This window comes from Haemorhous mexicanus, chromosome 7, assembly GCF_027477595.1.
Source record: "Haemorhous mexicanus isolate bHaeMex1 chromosome 7, bHaeMex1.pri, whole genome shotgun sequence".
Classification (NCBI taxonomy): Eukaryota; Metazoa; Chordata; class Aves; order Passeriformes; family Fringillidae; genus Haemorhous; species Haemorhous mexicanus.
Window position 1 is genome coordinate 26186699 of NC_082347.1, and position 21850 is coordinate 26208548.

At 35.2% G+C, this 21850-nt stretch overlaps 1 protein-coding gene across 4 annotated transcripts in view; it reads left to right on the forward strand.

Moving 5' to 3' along the window:
* Positions 1-21519, forward strand: part of PCGF5 (polycomb group ring finger 5) — a 65225-nt gene extending 43706 nt beyond the window's left edge. For 2 of the 4 annotated variants that reach the window (XM_059851603.1, XM_059851602.1), the window contains 7 exons: positions 2249-2304; positions 2418-2477; positions 5620-5768; positions 6831-6929; positions 7975-8064; positions 9891-9950; positions 12055-21519. In XM_059851603.1, the coding sequence (XP_059707586.1) occupies positions 2249-2304; positions 2418-2477; positions 5620-5768; positions 6831-6929; positions 7975-8064; positions 9891-9950; positions 12055-12102 (562 nt within the window). In that variant the 3' untranslated portion in view covers positions 12103-21519. Of the gene's footprint in view, positions 1-2248; positions 2305-2417; positions 2478-5619; positions 5769-6830; positions 6930-7974; positions 8065-9822; positions 9844-9890; positions 9951-12054 lie in introns of those variants that run through there. The other 2 variants (XM_059851605.1, XM_059851606.1) reach the window with 2 other exon arrangements.
* The last annotated feature ends 331 nt before the right edge of the window (positions 21520-21850 follow it).

Consider the following 21850-nt stretch of genomic DNA (forward strand, 5'->3'; position numbering starts at 1 on the left):
CCACCTTTTTCAAATAGTTTCATTTTGGAATGAGTTTGATGTGAGACACAGAAATACAAATCTGTCAGGGTGCTTACATGTGTGGATTGTGGGAACACTGAAAGATGCATCTGAAATTGAGAATCTTGTAATAATTTCATGTTTCCCTTCATTTAAAGATCAGATTGGACTTTTTTCCCTGCTCCTTGTCAGAGTATTGATTACTATTTATCTTCTGTAAAGAAAGAAGATTTTTTTGCTTATTTTTTGAAAAAAAAATTAAGTCATTGACTAAAGTGGGAAGCCACTTCTTGCTTCTAGCATTGTAGATTTGCAAAGTATACTGGATTTTTTTGCTATTTAAGCATTACCAGTGACTTTTGTTTTGAACCATTGAAAGTAAATTAGAAAGTGCTAAATGGGAATTTTCAAAAATAAATGAAAAAAGACCAGCATGTATTATACCATCATCAAGAACAGAGGGATTTTTAATTAAGGTAGTGGTGTTCTCTTTTGAAGTCTTTATTTCATTTCTTTTAATGAGTAAATTATGAAGGTTGGAGCTTTCTTACAGTTTGAAATGAATTCCATTTCTAAGGCACATTCCCAAGTTCCCAGTGCTCTGCTGTGGGTATCTCACAGAAAGCAGCACCCTGTAGTTCCCTCAGATACTGACAGAGGAGGCTGCAAGTTACACCACCTGGGAAGGCAGACCTACATTGTCATCTATTAGAAATCCAGCACTCAGACATCCTACAATTTTAATTTCCTTCTTATTTGTGAGAAAGTGCTCTCTCTGCACTGCTTTGTATTATGGGAGGGATGTTTCACTTGCTGAATTTTTGTTGTTGTTGTCCCCTTAAGAAGAAGCAATTAAAAATGGATTGTGGTTGTAGCTGAAACATGAATATTTCTATGGTATGACTGAATCTACTGATGGATACCGCAGGGATCTAGTCTCAGAACTTGATGGTTGGGAAATGGGTCTAATTGTAAAGCACAAGTACAAATTCTGTAAGGAGAACCTTGAATACTCATGTATTTATTTTAAGATAGTTTTTGTTAATTTATATGGATTGTAGGCTTTCCTCAACAATAAAGACATTCATTCTTACTCCTACTTTGCAACTGTTGGTGAGCAAATGACAGAACAGACAAACATACTTTTTTTTTGACAGGCCTATAGTGTCTTATTAGTACCATGTACACACATGTATTTGCAAATATATATATAAAGAAATATATTGTTATTGAGATGAAAAAAAGGCAATTTAAAATATGCCAGATTCTGACTGAATGTCAAGATACCTAATTGCTCTGCATTATTTAGTGTTTTATTTTGTCATGAGTTTTTGTTTAGGCTGTGGCAATGGGAGTTTCTGTTGACAAGAGAGAACATAAAGGGCAAAGGAGAGGAAGGAAAAGGAAACAGAATGAAAGCCAGAGGAAATTGAAGGATAAGAGACCAGGAGAGGAAGTAGAACTAGAAAGCAGATGATAAACTAAATGGATAGAAGAGTTGATTAAATTTAGAGAAAAGGAAAGAAAAGTATTTTAGCTTCAGCAACAAGGGTAACCGCAGTGTGTACACTGGAAGGGACTGTAATAACTAGTTTTGGCACTGATATCAGGGTATCAGAGGACATGCCTGTGCTATGTACTCTCTTCTGGTGTGCAACACATGGCAGATTTAAATAGTTCAAATTAACTGTGCTGGATACTGAGAACTATCAAGTCAGAGCAGCATGGGTGCACTGTGGTCTTCTTTATCCTGCCAAGACTGCTTTGCTGTGGTGTGGTAAGGAGGGAATAGTCTATTCTGTTTTTCGTAACAGGCTGATTACCAAAGCTCTTCAACACTTAGTATGATAACGGAGTTTATCATTTTCATGCTTACTACTCATGAGCTGGACCTTAAAATTGGATACTACTTTTCCAGTCTGTTCCTTCTGGTAACACTACTGTTTGCATGTAATACAAATTCAAAAATAAAAATTTCAGAGTATAATGTTTTTATCTTTTGGTTCATTATTATCTTTATAGGTTAAAAAAGTAATTCATTAATTATTTCTGTTATACCATTTAGGAGATGGTTGAGATAAGCTTTAAGGCTGTTGTCTCTCAAACTAAAATCAGTTGGCTTTGACAGGATTCGTTATTTACCAGAAAAATGCAACTCATTATTCAAAAGCTTTTTTTATTTAAACACTAAAAATACTTAAAATGCTAGTATCCATTTAATGTGAAATGTATTTTTTCCCTCTGAAAGGCTGGATAACACCTTAGAGGAAATTATATTTAAGTTGGTGCCTGGACTTCGAGAACGTAAGTTTCTCATTTGGTTCTGGGAACTGTTTGGGTTGGTGGGGGAATATGGCTCTTTCTAATACCTGGTATTGATTTAAAAATTCACATTACTCTTCTTTGATGTTAACTAGAGGAACTGCAGCGAGAGATTGAATTTTGGAAGAAAAACAAACCTCAAGAAAATGGACAAGGTGATGATTTTTTTCCCTCTCATCTGTGTGTTAAGTAACATGGCTTATTAAGACCAGTTTCTTCACTGACACAAGTTCATTTTCTGTTTTTCCTGCATTCAAAGATACTACAGGAATTTTTAGTGACTTGGTGCCGATGTATGAGCCTTCACATACTACTGCTTATCTATCAACCAGTTGGTTAACAAACTCTAGCTGTTCTACCATTATTTTCATTTGCATTACCCTCTGCACTCACTTGCAACGCTCTCACAATTGTCCAGCTGAATTCTTAATTTTCTTAATAGAGCAAGACAGGATTTTTTTACAGGGTTTTTACAAATTATTTTCTGTTACCAAATTTCACCATCTGTTAAGTAGGAGGTTGTCAAGAATTAGTTATGACAAGCAGTAAAACAGTTTTCCACACATGCCAAATAATTGTTTTCTATAGATCCCACAATGCTTTTTTGGTTGGGTTTTTTGGTTTGTTTTTGTTTGTTTGTTTGTTTGTGTTTTTTTGGTTTGTTTTTTTTTCTTTGTTTTGTTTCATTTTTTTGTAGCTGACCCATGAACTTTGAAACTCAGTACTGAGGTGCTAAGCGAGGACTAGATCCAGCTGATTTTATGCCCCTTTAATTTGACATCAAGTTTTTAATCCCATAGTTTATTTGATTTGATTTTAAAGAACTCTTGAAAGAATCTGCTAAGTTAAAAAATGGCTATTTTCAGTAAAGGGTAACTGTCAAGTAAACATCTTATAATATTCTTCTGCATTCATTTCTTTATAATGTCTTCTTTTCAACTTTGTAACATTTAATTTTCTTTCTCTCAAGTTTTGTTGACTTGGATTTGGCATCCATTGTGAGGGACAGTGTTACTTTCTCTATTATATGAATAAATTATGAACTGCAGAACAGTTTAGATTAAATTATCTTAGTTTACTACAGTATACTATTAGTGTATACCTGTTCAGTTTTAAAAAAACTTAGAAAATATTTTTGTGAGATAGAGACATTTCTTGACTGTTTAGAAAATGGTATTCTGCTATATACATAGAAAGAATCAACAGATAATTTGCAAATTTGTAGAATATTACTTGCTTTTGACCAACTCACTCTTCTGGTTCTTATCTTCCTCTCCTAATTTAATGATAAACCCAATGGAGATGAGTTAGTAAGTGTAATGAGAGCTTGGTTTGTGTTTGGGAATGAGAGGAAGGCTCTAACTCGCAAATTATACTTCTGAGTAGCTACAGATGTATCCAACTCTTTTAGAGACTGAAGCCTGGGGCAATCCAACTTTGTCTCTGCAAAGTATTGAAAGCCATGACAACTCTTTGATACAAATTATGAGCACTTAAGCTATTTTCTGCCACAAACAAGCATTTAGAATCTTGCCTGGGAAGAAATTATTTGCTGAGGATAATTTTATTTAGAAGAGACTGTTTCAGTTGTCGATACCATGCCCTGCAATCAGATTGTCACTGTAGTTTGAGTCGGTCAGTTATACCTGTGCCACAGGTTGCAGCACAGTTCCTAACCTAAGCATCTAAGAGCTGTTAAAAAACCCCAGGACTTAAAATTTTCACATATCAGAAGGGAAAAAACCCCAAACAATAAAGCATATCTCAGCCATTGGTGACTCCTGTAGGAGAGTGGTTACCAGAAAGAATTGATGAATGATGAAATACTATGGTTCAGAGAGAAAATATTCGTTGGTACTGTCCAGCCTGAAGTGAACAAATGCTTGTGACAGGTGGACTCAATTGATAGAGTTTGTTTCCTGGACTTTCAGAAAAAAAGAAAAGAAATCTGTAGTTTGATACTGTAAATTCTGCTCCTGGAGGATGATAGGAACAAAATGTATAATACACATTCAACTAAATGTGTCAGTAGCTAGTATTGACTTGGGGATAAATATTGCATAATTAGTGAAAATTTAAAAATTCTGAGAGAAAAGTAATTAATATAGCTTAAAACTCATCTTGAATATGGAAATTTAACAGAGGCAACTAATTACTCTGTCAAGAGACTTGGTCATGGCTTGGTGTTTAGTAAAGTTTACATTCCATTTTCTCATTTGAACTCTTCTAAATTCCTTTAGAATCTGGTAAGTGTAGGAAAGTAGCAGAACTTGATCAGAAAGGTTTTTAAAAAACATGAAAGCAGCTTATTCAAGTTAATTGTGATAATGTTTTATTCCAATAGAGAGCAGCCTTTGTTTTAAATCAAAATAAGTAAGTTGGGGATACAGAAAAAAACCCAAATGTATACAATAAGATGATTGTATACTATACTCTAAATCTGTAAAACTTACTCCAAGATGTACTTGCTAGTCTTAGCATTTGAGTGCTCAACTTTGCTAAACCTTTCTAAACTGTGCAAGAAGGTACTTTTCCAAATAGTTAGAATTTTAACCAGGAACCAATAGAACATGTTAACAGCAGAGGGAAAGGGGATAACAATTTTTATGCAATTATGTAGTTTGTATAAGCTCTGCTAAAAAATACACAGACCTTTCATCTTTTCTTATATTTTTTCTTTTTAAAAGGGAGTAAGTAAATATATGGCTATTTAGTTGTAAAATCCTTCTGGAGAGAAACACCTGGAGTTCTTACAGTGACCTATTTAGATCTGGTCAGAAGTGGTTAAGTCTAAAGTTTAGTTTACCTCGTGATTACATTACAGGGACTTGTCTTCACTGGATTATTGTGACATTTAATATGAATTGATTAGCTGTGTTACTTTGATATATAAGTGTTGGGATTAGTCATTCTATTGTTTTTTTAAAAACGTTAATTTTGTCACTGAACTGCCACACTATACAGTAGGTTTACTTGTCTGAGTGATTGTGACGCATGCACAGTTGCAGGGTTTTAATTATTGAACATATCAGAAGTAGACAGCCATACCCAATATAGCCCATCAACTAATTATTTTCTGTTCCATAGAAGTCTGTTGTTTGCATATTGCATTAAAATTTCAGTAGTAAAAATTTGTTTCCAGAGATCTTTAAGTTGGTCAGTTTAAGAATGCCCTCAGTTAAAACTGTGTGAAGTTAATGTGAAGAAAAATTGTGGCTCATAAAAATGCCTTATCTCCTTAAATATATGGTTCTTAATTACTTTATACTTAAATAGTATGATCTTCATATTTTACAGATGAAAGTCCAAAAGCTGATAAACCCAAAGTAGATGAGGAGTGTGATGAAAATGAAGAAGATAAAGACTATCACAGGAGTGACCCACAGATTGCAATCTGCCTCGACTGTTTGCGCAACAACGGGCAGTCAGGAGATAACGTTGTCAAAGTGAGTAGCAAACAAACTGTGCTGCACTTACTGATGACAGAACAGCAGCTTAAAGGAACCAAATCATTTTATAACCATTAAAAATAAACTGGAATGTAGTGACCTGTTCCCACTTCCACGCTTATTTAGTCCTTCCCTTTAAGGCATTTCAGTGCACCTTGGGAATTTTGTGAAAAATACAGTTCTATTCAGAAAGCCGTCTGTGACAGTGGAATTTTTGTTTGTGTGGGGATTATAGTTTTGTAGACTACAGCCTTTATGGTATATAACTGCAGTACACAACAGATTAGAGCACACCACGGAGGTATTTATAAAGCCAGCTGTAGGTGAGCTGCCTCGTACCGTCAGGATTACTGTTTTAACATGCCAGAATGCACCTGCTTATCAAATATGTGGTGCCCTGAATGACTGGGATCCAGATCTTCTGAGCTGTAAATCTGATTCTGACCCTGATGTGTTGTCTGTGGCCTTGGGGAGGTCAGTTTGGTCTGCAAAATGTGTGGAGTAATACCTGCCAATTGCTGTTTTAAGATTAGGGATATTTGGTTTCTGTTCCTGAAGGGGGTTACCTAACATACTGAGTCTAGAAGTCTTTAGAAATCACCTTAGATTTTAACAATGTTTTATTAAATTAAAAATAGAAGAATAAAAGGAAAACTTTTCTAATAAAACTGCTTGTATTTTCTGAGTGTTATGTTACATGTATAACTTTGGAGGTTCTTAACACTTCTGAGAAATGCAACATTTGTTTGACCCCCAGCGTTACTAACACAAACACACTGATTATTTAAGTTCTTCTGGGGGCTTTGATGGGTTTGGTGGTAGCTGGGCTTTCGTTTTTTTCTTTCCTCCCTTCTGTATCTTTTAGAAATATCTCTAGAACTAGAGATGGGTCAAATGAAGTCGTCATCTTTTAAATTTTGAAAACAAGTGAACAAAAAGGAACCTATTGTGTCATTATGAATTAAAAGAGAATTGGTTACTGGTTGAAAGATTGCTCACATGTTTTTAAATTTTTAAATTTCTAACATGTTTTTTTCTGATTTGTTGCTGTTGCTTCAGGGCTTAATGAAGAAATTTATTCGCTGTTCTACTCGAGTGACCGTGGGAACTATCAAAAAGTTTCTCAGCTTAAAATTAAAACTTCCAAGTTCCTATGAGGTACATTTGAAAGAAAGATGTTTGTATTTTAATTTCCCTGCAACATAATATAGTTCTATGAAATTTAATCATATTTGAATTGCTTTCCCTCTTTCTAGGGATACAGGAATTTAGACTGAGGCACAGACTATTTCTTCAGCCTGTTCTTGTAGAGGAGCCAAAGGCTCCATGCAGGGCAGGCTGTCTGTAGCACCAGCAGCAGCCTCCCAGCTTTGGTCAGGGGTAGGGCTGAGTTAGGTTTGCTGCACAGGTTATAACTATACACAGGAGTTTGTCACGGTGTCATGACATGCTGACCAGCCTTTTTGGTGTCATTTGGTTTTTAATCTGTCTGGTACCTTAATGGCTTGTGTTACAAAGAATCTGCTGACTTCAAAATTTTGCCTTTTTTTTTTTTTTTTTTGTCTGAATTCCAGAAAATAATATAGATCTAATAATGAAAATACTGTCAAACATTTGCAGTGGCAGATAGCAGTAAGATGCTATAATACAGTTTAAAGTAGACAATTTTCACACTGAGATCGTTGTTTCTCACTGTCTTTTGCTTTCAGTTAAGGAATGTCTGTGTACTTTGAAGTGCATTTTTCTTGTAATTTATAGTTAATTATAAACTAATTTTTAAAATTTTCTTTACAATTTTTTAAATGAAAATTACTGTACTTCTGGTTTATATCTTTGGGTTTGAAAGAGTACTGGCATAACTTCATAAGGTGGCCTTCAAAATACAGCACTAGGCTTTCTCTTCAAATGGATACTGTGTAGTGTAGCTAAATATAGGGAATGTTTGTCTACTGGTGATTTCATACCTCGGTAGCAGACTTCCTTCTGTCCACACTTCAAATAAAAACACAAAAGTGAATACCAGGGTACAGAATAACATATTGTCAGCATGCTGTATTCATCCAGCTTTGACATACATGTCTGATGGAATCATTATGTAATGGTAGGAGTGGAAGGATTAACTCTGGAGATTCACTTAGCAGTTAATTTAGACAAAAAAATTCTGCAACCCTTTGTCTTACTGTTTGTTCTGTTGTATTTTAAGCTGGATGTACTATGCAACGGAGAAATCATGGGGAAGGATCACACTATGGAATTCATCTATATGACGAGATGGAGACTAAGAGGCGAAAACGTAAATGCTGTTACATTATTGATAAATGATGTTTTGGTATATTTATTATAGACACTATACATGCTTTCCCATCTTAGGCCTGAATATAATCTATGACCCTTCAAAAAAACCTTATTACAAACGCCTTCTGCATGTTTTCTTAATTTCTTAATGTAAAACCCTATGGATGAAACCCTTCAGCGCATATATTGTGTAGATTCTGAAACTTCAGAATAGTGGAGGTATGATGTGTACATGCAAGTTCTGCTCAGAGTTTTAAGTCAAGTAACTGAAAACCCAAGCCCTTGCTCTTTTTCAGCAAATTTGCTTTTGGTGACCTTTTGAGTTAGAATAGTTGGGGAATCTGCATCCAACAGTTCTTCAGTAAGAACCTGTTTTATTCAGTCAATAAACTGAAAGTGACACTAGTGAAATGTAATTGTTTTATTACTGTTTCTATTAATACTAATTCTTTTTGGATATGCTGTATAATAACTTTCAGATAACAGCCAGATGGGTTTTCCTTGCTGCATGTGTATATTTTAGAATTGCAGTATTTAACTTTTTTAAAGACTTTTTTCAGAAATTATATTCAGTTTGGTTTAGTATTGCCTTGTATATTTTCTTTATTAGACGTCATATCCCCTTTTCTTCTCCTTCTTTTATGCATTTGTTTGTGTGCTGGTTGATTGGTCTTCACTCTTTATTGCTTTGTAGTACATGCAAGTTTGTCTGTCATTACTAGTGGAGGCTAAATTGGAGTGCAGCTAAGGATAAGCAGTTAACATACCCTAATGTACTGATCTGAAGAAAATTCCAAACTTCCTCTATTCTTTTTAAGCTTCCTAGTGCTTAGAATAATAAGTGCTGGGGCATGGACAGAGAAGACAGAGGATTAATACACTGTAAAGCTAACAATTCACAAGTCTCCTAAACTTTTACCCTAATCTGAAGCTGGAGGGAGAAGGAGAGATTTTGATAGGAATTAGGGAGATCAATATATTTAGGCAAGTATTCAATAAATTTGAAAGTAATATTGCATTGAAATTTGTGGATTGCTGAAACCTCCAAGAGAGCTTTAACTAGAATTTTTTCCAATACTGCCTTGAAACCAGTGGATGTCTGTTTGGTTTGCCATCTTGTATTTTTGTTAGCATTGCTGTACTATTAGGAATTTTTGAGGCAACAATTTCAGTGATAATTGAATTTTTTCATGGTATTTCATCCTGCAGCCCTTGCCTACTGCATGAAATTGGAGGCAACAGTAACTATGATCTTGCTAAAAAAAATTTGCACTAAAAATTCCCAAAAATCTCAGAACTATAGCTTTTAACATTTAGTGAATGCAAGAGTTCACAACTCCTGGTTAAGTTTGTAAGTGTATTTATATACACACAGCATAGCCAGGTATGTGCATTCATCTTCTCTTTCATGTAGTTTTAAATCATTCCTCTGAAGTCAATGATGATTAACACCTCTAAAAATTTAATTGTGCTGGCAATAAATCCAGTAATATCTAGGCTTCTATGATCTTGTTTTCCTCAATGAAGTTGCAATGGTAATTAATTAACAATCTCTTCTGAATGAAGATCAAGTGAATCCAGTATCTTCGTTTCTGGTACTATTGACCTTGAACTTTTACTGCATAGCTGTGGACCTTACATGAGATAGACAAGAAAAGGGAAAAACATCCATTTATTCATTAAACAAGTCTTTCCTGTTATAAAATAAGTAAATTGATTGTAACCTTTACATTTAATTTTTTTTTTTAAAAATCAGTAAATGGTAAATGTGTATGTCCAGTTGTGGATGCCTCTTATCTGATCAGAAAATCATCTCCTCCGCAGTTTCGGTGTCAGAACTGCTCATCTTCGCAAGTCTGCTCACAGGATGGCACTTTCTATCAGGTAAGAGGCACTCACGACTGTACAGACTACAGTCATTAAGGTCCTGTCAGCACTCCATTGTAACTCAGCTTGTGGAGTTTTTATAATTCCTCACTACAAAGTGCTAAAACTCTGTGAGCAAAGTCTGAGCATTTTCATTACTGCAGCACAAACTTTATTCAAGGATTTAGGAGTTTGTCTTCTGTGCCATAGGCCAGTTTTTGTTTGTGATCTTTTTGAGAGATGTAGGTTGATATCAATATCAGCCTCAAAGGATTATCTACCTCTTGCTATCTCGTTCCTCTAACTAAGCAGTATTGGGCAGTCACTGGCAAGGATCAAAAATTAAGAGACTACACTGGTTTCATCTCTTTGTGGGAATTCTTATGTCCTTTTTGATGGAGTAAAAAAAAAAAGTTAGATTTTTCTAAACTTCTTTTCACATTTTTAAAATTAGAAACCAAATAATCTCTATAAGCAAAACATCCAGAACCTGCAAACTGAAGTTGATTTCTAAATTTCAGTGACCAATCTGGTTCCCAACACTACTTGAAACAGTATTTCAGTTTCCTCATTGAGAATTTTGATTTTAACTGATTTCTAAAAGTTGCTTTGCAACTTTGGAATATCATTTTTGGCTTGAGTAAAAAATTAGAGCTAGTGGTAGAGGGTCACTCCCCATTAGTGATGGAAGTGAACTGCTGCACTCATGCCTCCTTCAATAATTAGAATTGTCCCAGCATAGTGCATTTGATTTGTACAGTTTTGTGATTTTGTTTGCTAAAACGCTGAGCCTCACTGGCTTACTTGAAAATTTCAGTGTGGTGATTGCTCTGTCTCTGCCTGTGTGCACTTCCAATTAGATCTGCACACTTTTAGAGACAATTTATATAATCAAAGTCAAAACGTGAAACAGCATATAAATGAAATGGTATTCATGTCCTGTGCAAAGAAAAAATTAATCAGAGACCAAGTAATTTATGATATCACAGATACATGTTAGTTAATTGCACATGCAGTCTACATGTGGTGCTTCCTGTCTTCTCTGCTAAATACTCCTGGTACTCTTAATACCTCTGGGTTTACCTTGTGATTTCTCTGAACTCCAGTTTGTAAATCCCCTGCAAGTATGATCACATTTAGTTCTGGTGATATTTCACTACCATGGCCTGAAAAGTTTATTAACCCTGTAGGTCTCTGGAGCTATGTCTTTGTTTCTTCACTTCTGTTGCATTTGAAGGATGAAACAAAATGTTTCTGGTTTTAATGATAGCTTCTGTAATAATTCTTTGTATTTCCAAATTTGGAATTAAAAAAAACTTACATTAGCTTTGTTTCTCTGTTGTATAGCAGAGAGGTATTTAAGGCCATACAGCAGCTGAGACAATGAGATTTGCCAGGGTTTTATGCTATAAAAATATCCATTATGCTAATGAAGTTAAGAGGAAAACTTGAGACAAATGAAATGCTGACAGACTGAAAAATAAGAGGAGCAACAAGTGCCCAGATATTCTACAGCCCTTTTGGGAAACCCATCCACTCTTGCCTTCCATTCCACAAGTCCAATTTAGGGACCCAAGAAGCTGATTTGCTTTATTTTTTTGTGTGGTTTGTTGGTTTTTTTTCAGTAGGAATCAATAAAAACTTATCACTAGATCTGAGGTTAAGGAGTTTGGTTTTGGGGAGAAGGTCATCTCTCAGAAAACCAGCTGCCAGCAATTTGACCTTTTTTACAGTTAGCTATGGAACCTCTGTATATAAATTTCCAAGTACATCACCTGTAAATATACTTTGGTTTAGAAAGTATAAAATGTCAAGATTGCTTTTTATCAAACACAGGAACCCAGAAATAAGACTTGTGTGAGCACTCCCAAGTATAAATGTAATAAAACATAAATATTGGAATATATGAAAGCAGATACAGAAACTGTATATCAGTGACAAATAGCTAATAGATTTGAAGTACAGGAATGGATTTAACATCATCATATACATCTGCCTTAGAGATAAGGTCTGGCTATTCTTAAGGTAGTCTTTAATTGCATTTTCTTTGTATTGTTTATGAATCATGTCTTCATGCTTTCTTGTCTGTTTTTGTTGTTGTTTTTCCCTTGCTTGTTTTCAGTCTTACCCTATGGTACTTCAGTATCGACCTAGAATTGACTTCGGTTAGACCAAAGGGCCAGATCCCACTGAGATGAATCCTGCACTATTTGTTTACCCATCGACAGATTGCACAATGAATGGATGTGCCTGGATTGGGGGGACACAGCCAGAATTTCAGCATGCAAATAAGGACATTGTCTTTCTTAAAATTGTCAGTTGCATCTCTGTTGTTTCTATTAGAGCAAGCCAAGTGCCATTCTGCTACTGAAATGTGCATAAGATATTTGTGTATCTTAAGAGTGTGCTGCAAATCATAGCCAAAATCATGAAGTGTACAGTCAAGACTCAAAACCTATGGAATATTTTTGCTTGCGTGTTAGAAAATTTTTCTGGTCCTAATATTGATTACACTAGCAAAATGGCAGAGTGCTCATTCATGTGGTGTTGCAGTTTCACACACTTACTACTTTACTGAATATTGTTGTTTAAATCATAGAGTACTGTAAAAATAACTAAGGATTATACCTTGATGATATTTTGTATAGAAAATATATTTAGAAAAGTGGTGATTAGGCCACTACCTTTTCCTTGATAAGGTTCTCATGGGTCCAGGTATAGCTCACTCATGAGTGTGCAACAGTCCTTTTGCAGTGAATGAAGATTAATTACACTGAACAAGAGAAGTAGAACATGATCATTCAAAATAGTAATTTTAAACCTTAAAATTGCTAATATTGCTTGAAAGCATGGTAGCCTTTGTGATTGCACTTTCCATGGTTTCCCTGAAGTTTGGAATTTGGGATACTAGCTATTTTTGGAAAAATGTCTTCTGGTCAGATTACATTTCTTCTAATAAAGCCTCCATAAAATGAAGGTAAAATAATACAAATGTCTATGGAACAACTAAATTCTGCTACAAAATTATGACAAAGGCAAAATTTTTCATAATTATTACTTTTCATAATAAATATTTTCTTTTAAGATTGAATAGAGATCTATAATATACTAAGACAAAAAAAATACATAGCTTTAATTACATACTGTATCTCTTGTGACTATCTGGAGTTTAGAATTCATTACAGAAATTTTCATTAAAGTCACATCATAAAACTTTTTCCATAAAATTAGAGGTAATGCAATACTGAAGATTAGCAGTCTGACCAAAATAATTCTTCAGGTCGTCTTTTTTCCTAAGACCTGGTTGTGCTGGATAAAAAGTGATTGTTGCCTTAGGTATTAGGAGCATAATGGTTCTAGTATGGGATGTTCCTTGGGGTTTTTGATAATGTTGCAGGGAGCATAGCAGTGTGTATGTTTTCTGTCTTCCGTTGTCTTTGCTTAAAGTCAGTTGAGTTTTTCTGATCAGATTCTCTGGAGATACTTACAGTTCAGTCATGTTATGTAACTTCTGCTTAGTACATACCTGCTAGTGTTGTAGATAGCTATTTACTTTCTTTATGCCTTTTGCATCAAGCAAAAAGGAACCAAATCAATTTTTCACAAGCTACTGTAGAGTGCACTGATCATTCTTAGATAGACAAAGTGAAAAATCTTTCTTGGGATCAAATACAAAAGATAGATGTGAGGCTGTAATTCCTTTGTAAGTATGTTCATGTACAGTAGTATGTTCTGTAGGAGAAATAACCATGTTGTGGATTAGGTCTGGCCCCTTTAATGTTGTTAAGCATTCTAACATAGGTGACCCGAGGAATCCCACGAAGTTGGGTTGAGTTCTACCGCTGCACTCCAAAGCCCATATGACGTGCAGAAATCAAGATGCTGTCAATAGCAGTCTGTTAAGGAACCCTGCCATTACAGGTCAAGGTTGCACATATTGTGGAATGCCAGTGGAACTGGGGAAGAAAAATGTCTAGGAAGAAGCTGCTGCCCCTTTCTGCAGTGTGCTGGCCAGCACAGCCACTGCTTTGCCCAGAAACAGGCAGGGGGGACGTGCTGGCTGCAGGGAGCAGACATCCTACTGCCCACCCAGTCTGTGATGCACTACTTGACAGAAAGAAGATGCTCCTAGTAGGGAGGGCCCTTCTCTGCAGAGTCTCTAGGGAAAAATAGATTCTTCTTGTATACAGAAGTCCACCTCATGGAGCAGCTTGGAGGAGCAGAGCATGCTTTCTGATCGAAAATCATTCTTCTCTTTAGTATATACAGTTGTTTTGTACAGTAGAAATAGGATATTATTTGTAAATATTTACATGCACATACCATTTACACCTTACAATTTTTATATATTTCATGTGTTTTTATACCAGAATTTTCACTGTAAATTTGCTTGACATAAAACACCTGTTTCAGTTTATCACAAAACTAATGCTAGGATGCTTAAGCATAATTTCTGCTTGGTTCACAGCACAATTTTTTTCTCAACAATTGTGTTTGCTGTTTTGAAAAATTGAACAGACTTGTTTTAAAAAGACAGGAATATACAAGTTTTAATCCATCTACCTAACAGGACCCTTGGAATAGCACTATTTTGCCTTGGCTTTGGAATGGCAACTAAAAGAAGCTTTTTTTTGACTGTTTGATAACTTACTGTATTCATAATTCAGAGAACCATGAATTTTCTCAATCAGAGATGGACATTGGTTTTGATTCCTGGTATTTTCTTGATGCAAGTTAAAGCTAGATTACAGAAGGCAAATCTTCATTTTAAGCATGGAAAATACTGACAGATCTGAACCGACGTTCCCAGCTGTGAATGGCGGCATTAAATGCATATGAACTAACCACCTACACTTTCTGCATTTCTGGTTTGATGGCGTGGTGCCTGAGTGCTGCTATAGTTTAATCATTTTTGTAAAAGTAAAGTGCCAGTGAAGTACATATCTTAACTGGGCAGCTTGTGCAACACGGGCACTGCCTTCTTTACAGGAAATTTTCACTCATAGAGTACACATGTGCCATGTCTCTACAGATACACAGGTTTAATTCATTTGTGCCAATTAAGAGTATCTGAGCACCATAGGAATATGAGAATGCGTGTGCAGATTCCTGTGTGCCAAAGATGAGATAAAGTGAAATGAGTACCTAGGCTTTCCCTTCAGACTGCACCATATGCCATGCTAGAACTGATGCCTGGATAAAGTCACACTTTCTGAGCATTTCCATGACAAGGTGTCACCACTGCATCCTTGTAAAACATAGGAATATAAAATAAGTGTTGCTGCCACTGTGTTTCTGTGACTTTTCCATATTAGCAGCATCTAACTGCAGAGGGACCTAAAAAATTCTGCACTACTACCTAACCTTGCTGTCCCTTATTTAGCACATTTGGTGCTGCTTGGATTTTTTTTCCCCTAGAAGTGAAAAACTCATTTATGAAAATCATAAACAACTTTTTTTTTTTTAACATAGCTGGTTGCTGCATTTATCTAGTAACAAGCTGTCAGCTAGAATTTAGAAACAAGATCCTGTAGTATCTCAAACAATATGGAATTAGATGATTAATCAAGAAATGTGTCTTCCATGATGCATTACTACACTCCTGGTAGCTAAGGGCCTAGTCCTATGAAGGAATTTTTTCATGAAATACCAAATAAGATTGCTACAGTAACTGAAGTGACTCATCACCATAGTTGGTATTGTTCACATGAAAGCTTTGGGGATTTGGGTCCTAGGAGTCTGCAGTGCAAGTATATTGTGCATACTCAGCTAGCTTGCAGTTATGCAAAAAAAAGTTACACAAGTATTATCTTGACTTTACTGAAAATGTTACACAATGTGAAGTGCCTGATTACTAATACAGAATACCTTTTAAGCCCATTATTTTCATTTGACAGGGTAATATTTGCTTCTGAATTTTATCTATGGTCTTAATATTTTCAGCAAGAATATATCATAAGCATACTGTATTGAGAAGCTTTCATGGGAAAAAAGGATAAAAAGAAATGTGTTCTTTTAGGTAGTTTAAATTAAAACCAGCCTATCTCAGTAGAAATTATATTAAAATAAGTACTTTTATGTTGAAAATATTCCATTTTCTGTGTGAGCAACCCTGTAATTCTGGATCTTGGTCTTTTTGTCTCCATAGCTTTCAGCATCTTGACTTGACTTTTCTGCTCTTATCACAAACAGTTCTAGTGTATCTGCAGGAGAAAAGAGACTCATCCCATCCCATTCCATTTAGATATAAGCTAGGCTCTTACTGCAGACAAAATAATGGTCCAGAGGTCCATCTCATCTCTCCCATGAATAACTGGTGTACGTGACTTAGTGAGAGAAGTAAACAATTTTTTCTTCTCTGCTGTTTAAAAAAAATAGACCATGGCTTAGTCCTTTAATTGAACCAATCACTGAGTTGTTGTTGTGGGTTTTTTACATTTTCATATAAGTGCAGAATAGAGGTATTTATTCACTCCCCAGGAAAAAATCGTTCTTGAGAGGACTTGCAAAAAAAGTCATAGCATCAGCTCAGCCAGATCCTATGTCTGGTAGAAATACTAGAGAACAGGTCTCAAAATAAATAGATTGAGCCTTGTGTATAGAGGGGCTACATAAAATACTGGTTAATAGCATTCACTGATCAAACTCATTTTTGTCCTGGAAAAGTGCAGAGGCAATTAAGACTTACATCCTTATCCAAGAGTTTGGTCCAGTTACTTCACTTAATCTGGCAGATTGAAGGCATCTCTTTGCTTCCTGCGAAAATGCATATATCATGCTGCATATTCCCTTCTCATTTTACTTCATGCTTTGTTGACTTATTATTTTTCCCAGTTAAAATGTCTAAACAGGCACCTTCTCTCCAGTAATTAATTCTAGGTTCTTCCACATCTTTTGGCCATTCCCATACTGCATCCCATTTCCTATTCAACAGTCAAAATGTTAAGGACTTATAAAGGTGAAATTGCACATGAAGTGTCAGCTCACAGGTTGCATTTATCAGGCAGCTCTCATGGATTTCAGCAAAGTTTTCACAGCTCTGCATTTTCAATCCTTCACAGTCAATTTGAGCAAGGCCATGCTTCTATACAGGTTTTAGCTAAAAACATTTATTTGAGGAGGGATTGTAGCCTACTGGAGTGTGCTCCAGGATGAGTTCCAAAACACGAGGGGATTGATTCACCTGAAGGAAATGTTAAAACTTCCAGCTGCACATTTACCTCTAATTTTGTCACATAGGGGTTGTGTGACCTTCAGACCTCAGCTGAAACATCCCTTGCAGGAATGTCCTTCAAAAGATGATCTTGCAATATTTAATTTTTATTTTTTCATAAGGAGATCTACCTATTGATCTTCTTTTCTACCTTCTGTCTGCACTGTCTGTAGGTCAGATTAAAACCTTAGGTTCCAGAATAGGAAATTAATTAATTCATGAATTCCCAACAGATCCTTCCATCCAAGGTATATGCCATAAATCTTTTGCATTCAGGTACCCTTTTTAACTTAGGTCTCTGTGGTTCTGGAGTGGAGCATTGAAGCAGAGGAGCTCTGTACATGGGTAGAGATGTCCAGGCTATCTTTTGTATTTGCAGAAGGAGACAAAGTTTGCTAAGCTCAGGATGGAGGAGAAATTCTGGAATGAGAGATGTCTGTAGAGCAGTAGTTTTTGCTGTTACATTAATTTTAACCAAAGATAGGCATTGGTTTGACTTTGCTTGCTTTTCTGAATCATTAGGTCCTCCTCTTTGAAGTAACTTCTACATGTATTTTTAGGACATGCTTCTAACATGGCTGGCAGTTGACAGGATGAGGTGAACAGAAGTAGCTACTGTGCATTTTCCTTTTTCCTTATGACAGTCAATGTAAAGCAAAGAGTTGAGAGAAGGTTACTCTACAATATACAAAATGGCTGCACAGTAAAATGGTTTTGCTGCTAGTTAACATACTGAGGGTTTTATTACAAATGAAGTTGTAATGAAGATGGTTATTGTCAAAGTGCAAGGCACATATTTTATAATGGTATTCTACTCTTAAAATTCAGTTTTGTATTATATTGAGTATGGTAGATATTGTTCCTGTTGTCTCCTGAATTTTGTTGTGGTAAAATGAAACATGCTCCATTTTTACTGAAAAAATATCACATACCTATTGATTTAAAATTAGTCTTTGTTGTCAGATACTTTGTTTGTTCTTAAAAACTAGGGTTTTTTAAAAATAAACTATTTTTATGGATAATCTGATTGCCTGATAGTTTTAAGGGGCCTATTTAATACCAAAGGTAATGCTGCCCAGAAATGAACTTGGAATATGACATTGACACTTTCCTGGAGTGCCTGAATGGTCAAGAGGTACCTGGAGTCAATCAAGCAGAACTGAACCAGTGGTAGTTGTCTGTGTCACCAAGCTAAAGGGTTAGGCACACCTAGCAGTTTCCAAAACAAATTAGAAAAGGAAAGAAATAACAGGAATAGCGTTAAGGTTTAGTCAACAAAGAGTAGCTCTGAGTCCTAGCTCATGTTCCTGAAGAAAAGCACATTGGCTTGCATTTACTGATGTGTCTGCTATACCTGGCCTGTGAACTAACAAAAAACTCAGTGTGCTGTCAGTCCTGTAAACCTTCCAAAGCACAAAATAGTCACCAAGCTACTTTTGGGGTTTCTAGTCATAGTTCAGTGATATTTTGGAGGGTGGAAAGGACAGATTTGGAGGATAATAAGAAGATATTAAGTATGTTTTACAGATTTTTATAGCTATTTTTTTAGCAAATGGCATTGCTGTCCTTGATGTGAGACCATTGATTAGTAAGAAGTGATTATTTTACTTGTGAAGTATAAAACAGAGAAAATAAAAAAATCCAAATTATCTTGATTTCCCTTTCCAGGATAGTGGCTAACTAAACTGGAAAGTAATAGGTCAATATAATTATTTAGCTGGCTGAAAGATTTCATCCTAATACTGATCATATTTTTTTCTCAAATAGAAGCTTCTTAGCACAAACATGAAGCAATGCATCATTTTTCCCTTATTGCAGACTTAACTATTGAAAGGAAAGTATTTTGCATTTTTTTTAAAATTAATGCAAAGCCTGAATTGTTGGACGTTCCAGGCTACTGAATAGATGATCTAGAGTTACTCTCGATGGATTTTTGGGGGTGGGGGCCTAAGTGTCCTTATATAAGCTGTGATCCAAGTTAAAAGAAAGGAGCCTATGGTGAGCAGTAATAATGTTCTAATGCTTCCTTGCATTTGATCAGTAGTTACCAGTTTTTAATAAAGCAGCCCTCACAGTACTTAGGAGCTCATAGAACATATTGTGACCTTACGTTGCTAATTTGTTTTAAAATGTAAAATGTTTTAAGCTTTTTGTCAAAAGTGATAACATCCTATTACAAATAAACCTTTTTGTGGTTGTAAAATTTAGCTTATAAATCATTCAAATTGAAGTGAAAAAAACACAGGTCATTGTTAATGACAGTCTATCCTACTCTTACGAATATATGTATTTTTGTAAAGGAAAAGCACTTGTAGATATTTAATCAGTCCAATATCTATCTATGTTAATGTTTTGGAAAAACGAAAACAAAATGCTGCTTAGAGAATCACTTACATATTTTTTATTTTTTGTGCTCAAATGCAATTTCTGTTGATTTATGGAATGTTTATTCTGTGTGAAGCTGTATAGTTAGTACAGCTGGGCTAAATGCATTTCTCACCTTAACCAAGTGTATCTGGCTAAGATAATACATTGTGTCCAATCAGAAAGCAATTGCAAAACACAGGTTTGTGGTGCTGTTTTTCATCTTTGATATTAGCTTCATCCTGCCTTATAACTGTTCTACTTCATAATAAGTATAAAAAATGCTAACCATTTTTTGTTCTGCATGTGTTTCAATGGACATTTCAGGGTGTATCTGTTTAGTTGAGTCTTACTATGTTACTAACATTTTTATAAGATGACAGAATTTTACATACAGTATTTAATAAACAGTCCCCTGGATGAAAAAGTGTGCAAGATTAGTCAAGTTTAATAGTTACCTTCCTTCAAAGGAAACTACTGCTGGGTACATGCATGGAATGTGAGTGCATCACTAAAGATTCTGAGAATTTGGGCTAATACTATTTTTTTAAAATTCAGAATAATTCACTTCTTGTAATATTTTGCAGCTATTTGAAATCTCACTTTCAACTGTGTTTTGATTTATCATAATGCATTAACACAGTTTGAGGGAAGAAAAAAAAATAAAGAATTTTATTAAAGTATAGTAAAGAGTGGCAACCATATTTGTTTGTGTACATATTAGTGTACAATCCAAAATCTCTTTACTTATTTCAGTGGGATTCTACAGGGATCAACTTCATGGGTCTGATGCTCAGTTAAGTTCTTCAGCTTGACCTCAGTGGAGTGACTTTCTATAATTATCCTTGTAGCTGAGACTTGAAATGAGCCTGGCTTCCCACTTCCTCACCCACTTCCTAATTTCCTTTCATGGGTGACTAATATTGCTTAAATTTACTCTTATATTAACCTTCTCATGAGTAAGTTTTGCAATAATGAATATGTACATTAGCAGTAGAATTCATTGGTAGGAACTCAACTGAGTAAATACTTGTGTCCTTGACAAACTGGGGGAGAATTTGACCCAGATTATAAACATTTGAAATGGCATTCTCTCATTTATGTTCATGCTTTGCAAAGATCTGCAGTTGATCAGGATTTGATATGTTTAATTACATGAACAGTGCCCATTTTTATAATTTTTGTTAAGAGCTAATTTCTGTAGTAATTCATTAGGGTCAACATCTCAGGGTCCACAAAGTAGCAGTTTAAAATCCATTTGATCTGAGTGCAATACCAGTACTGCAAGCTTGTATCTTTTGAAGAACCAAATATGTTGTGTTTTGAAGTACTTTTAGAAAGCACTGTAAATTTCACCCAGTTTTACCAAAGGAATGTGAGGAGTTTTTTTATCTGGAATCTGAGTGTGGCCCTAGAAAAAGTGAGACACTTATAAGTGAGTCAGCACTAGTGATCAATTTTCCATTTAGGGACAGGAAGTGCTGTACTTGGGGTTTTTTGGCAAAACCTCATGGTCGTGCCTCTTGATGTAGAGTGAAGCCTGTTCAAATCTGCATCAACATTTGTAAGCAAGATTTATTTTGAAACAACAGCTCATGCAAAGCCTGTGAGTGGGCCTCTAGAACTTGTGTATAAATGTATCAGATATGTAATGATATTTCTAACAGTGAACTACCTGTATGGCTCAGTACTGGTGATGTTAAATTGCATGTTCCATGCTAATGTCAAGAAGGTTTACAGCACCTTTATAATGATTGATAACAAATGACAATTTGGCCTGACCTGTATGCTGCAAGATGCCTCTAGCCCAGTTGGATTAATTTTATGAAAAATCTAGATGAGCAAGAAGTATAACTAATCTGCTTACTAGCACTGAATTGCTCCTTTCTCAAAGCAATAAATATATTCATGTTGTAACATCTGTTGTGCAGCCTACAATACGAGTTGTTTTGTTGCATTGTTTCTATATAATTTATTTTGTGCAATAAAAAAATCTCTGGTTTTATCTGACTTCCTTCTAGTTTGTAATAATATTTGAATTAAAACATTTGCTAGCTTTATATCTTAATCATGCAAGCATACTGTCAACTCAGAAGTCTGAGTAGAAAACAGAATGCACTAATATTATTCATTATAGAAAAGACAGAAGGTTTTTTTCATGGCCTGATTTCATTCTAGTTAATGTCACAGAGTGCTACCATTCATTTTCACGGGTCCAGAGTTCTACCTAACATTAAAGTTGTCTGCAATTGGGACTCATTTGTAAAATACAACCAGGTGGGTTTCAGTGTGAGTGTGTGCTTGAGGCTTTTTTTAAAAAAGAAAAGAAAGAAAAGAAACA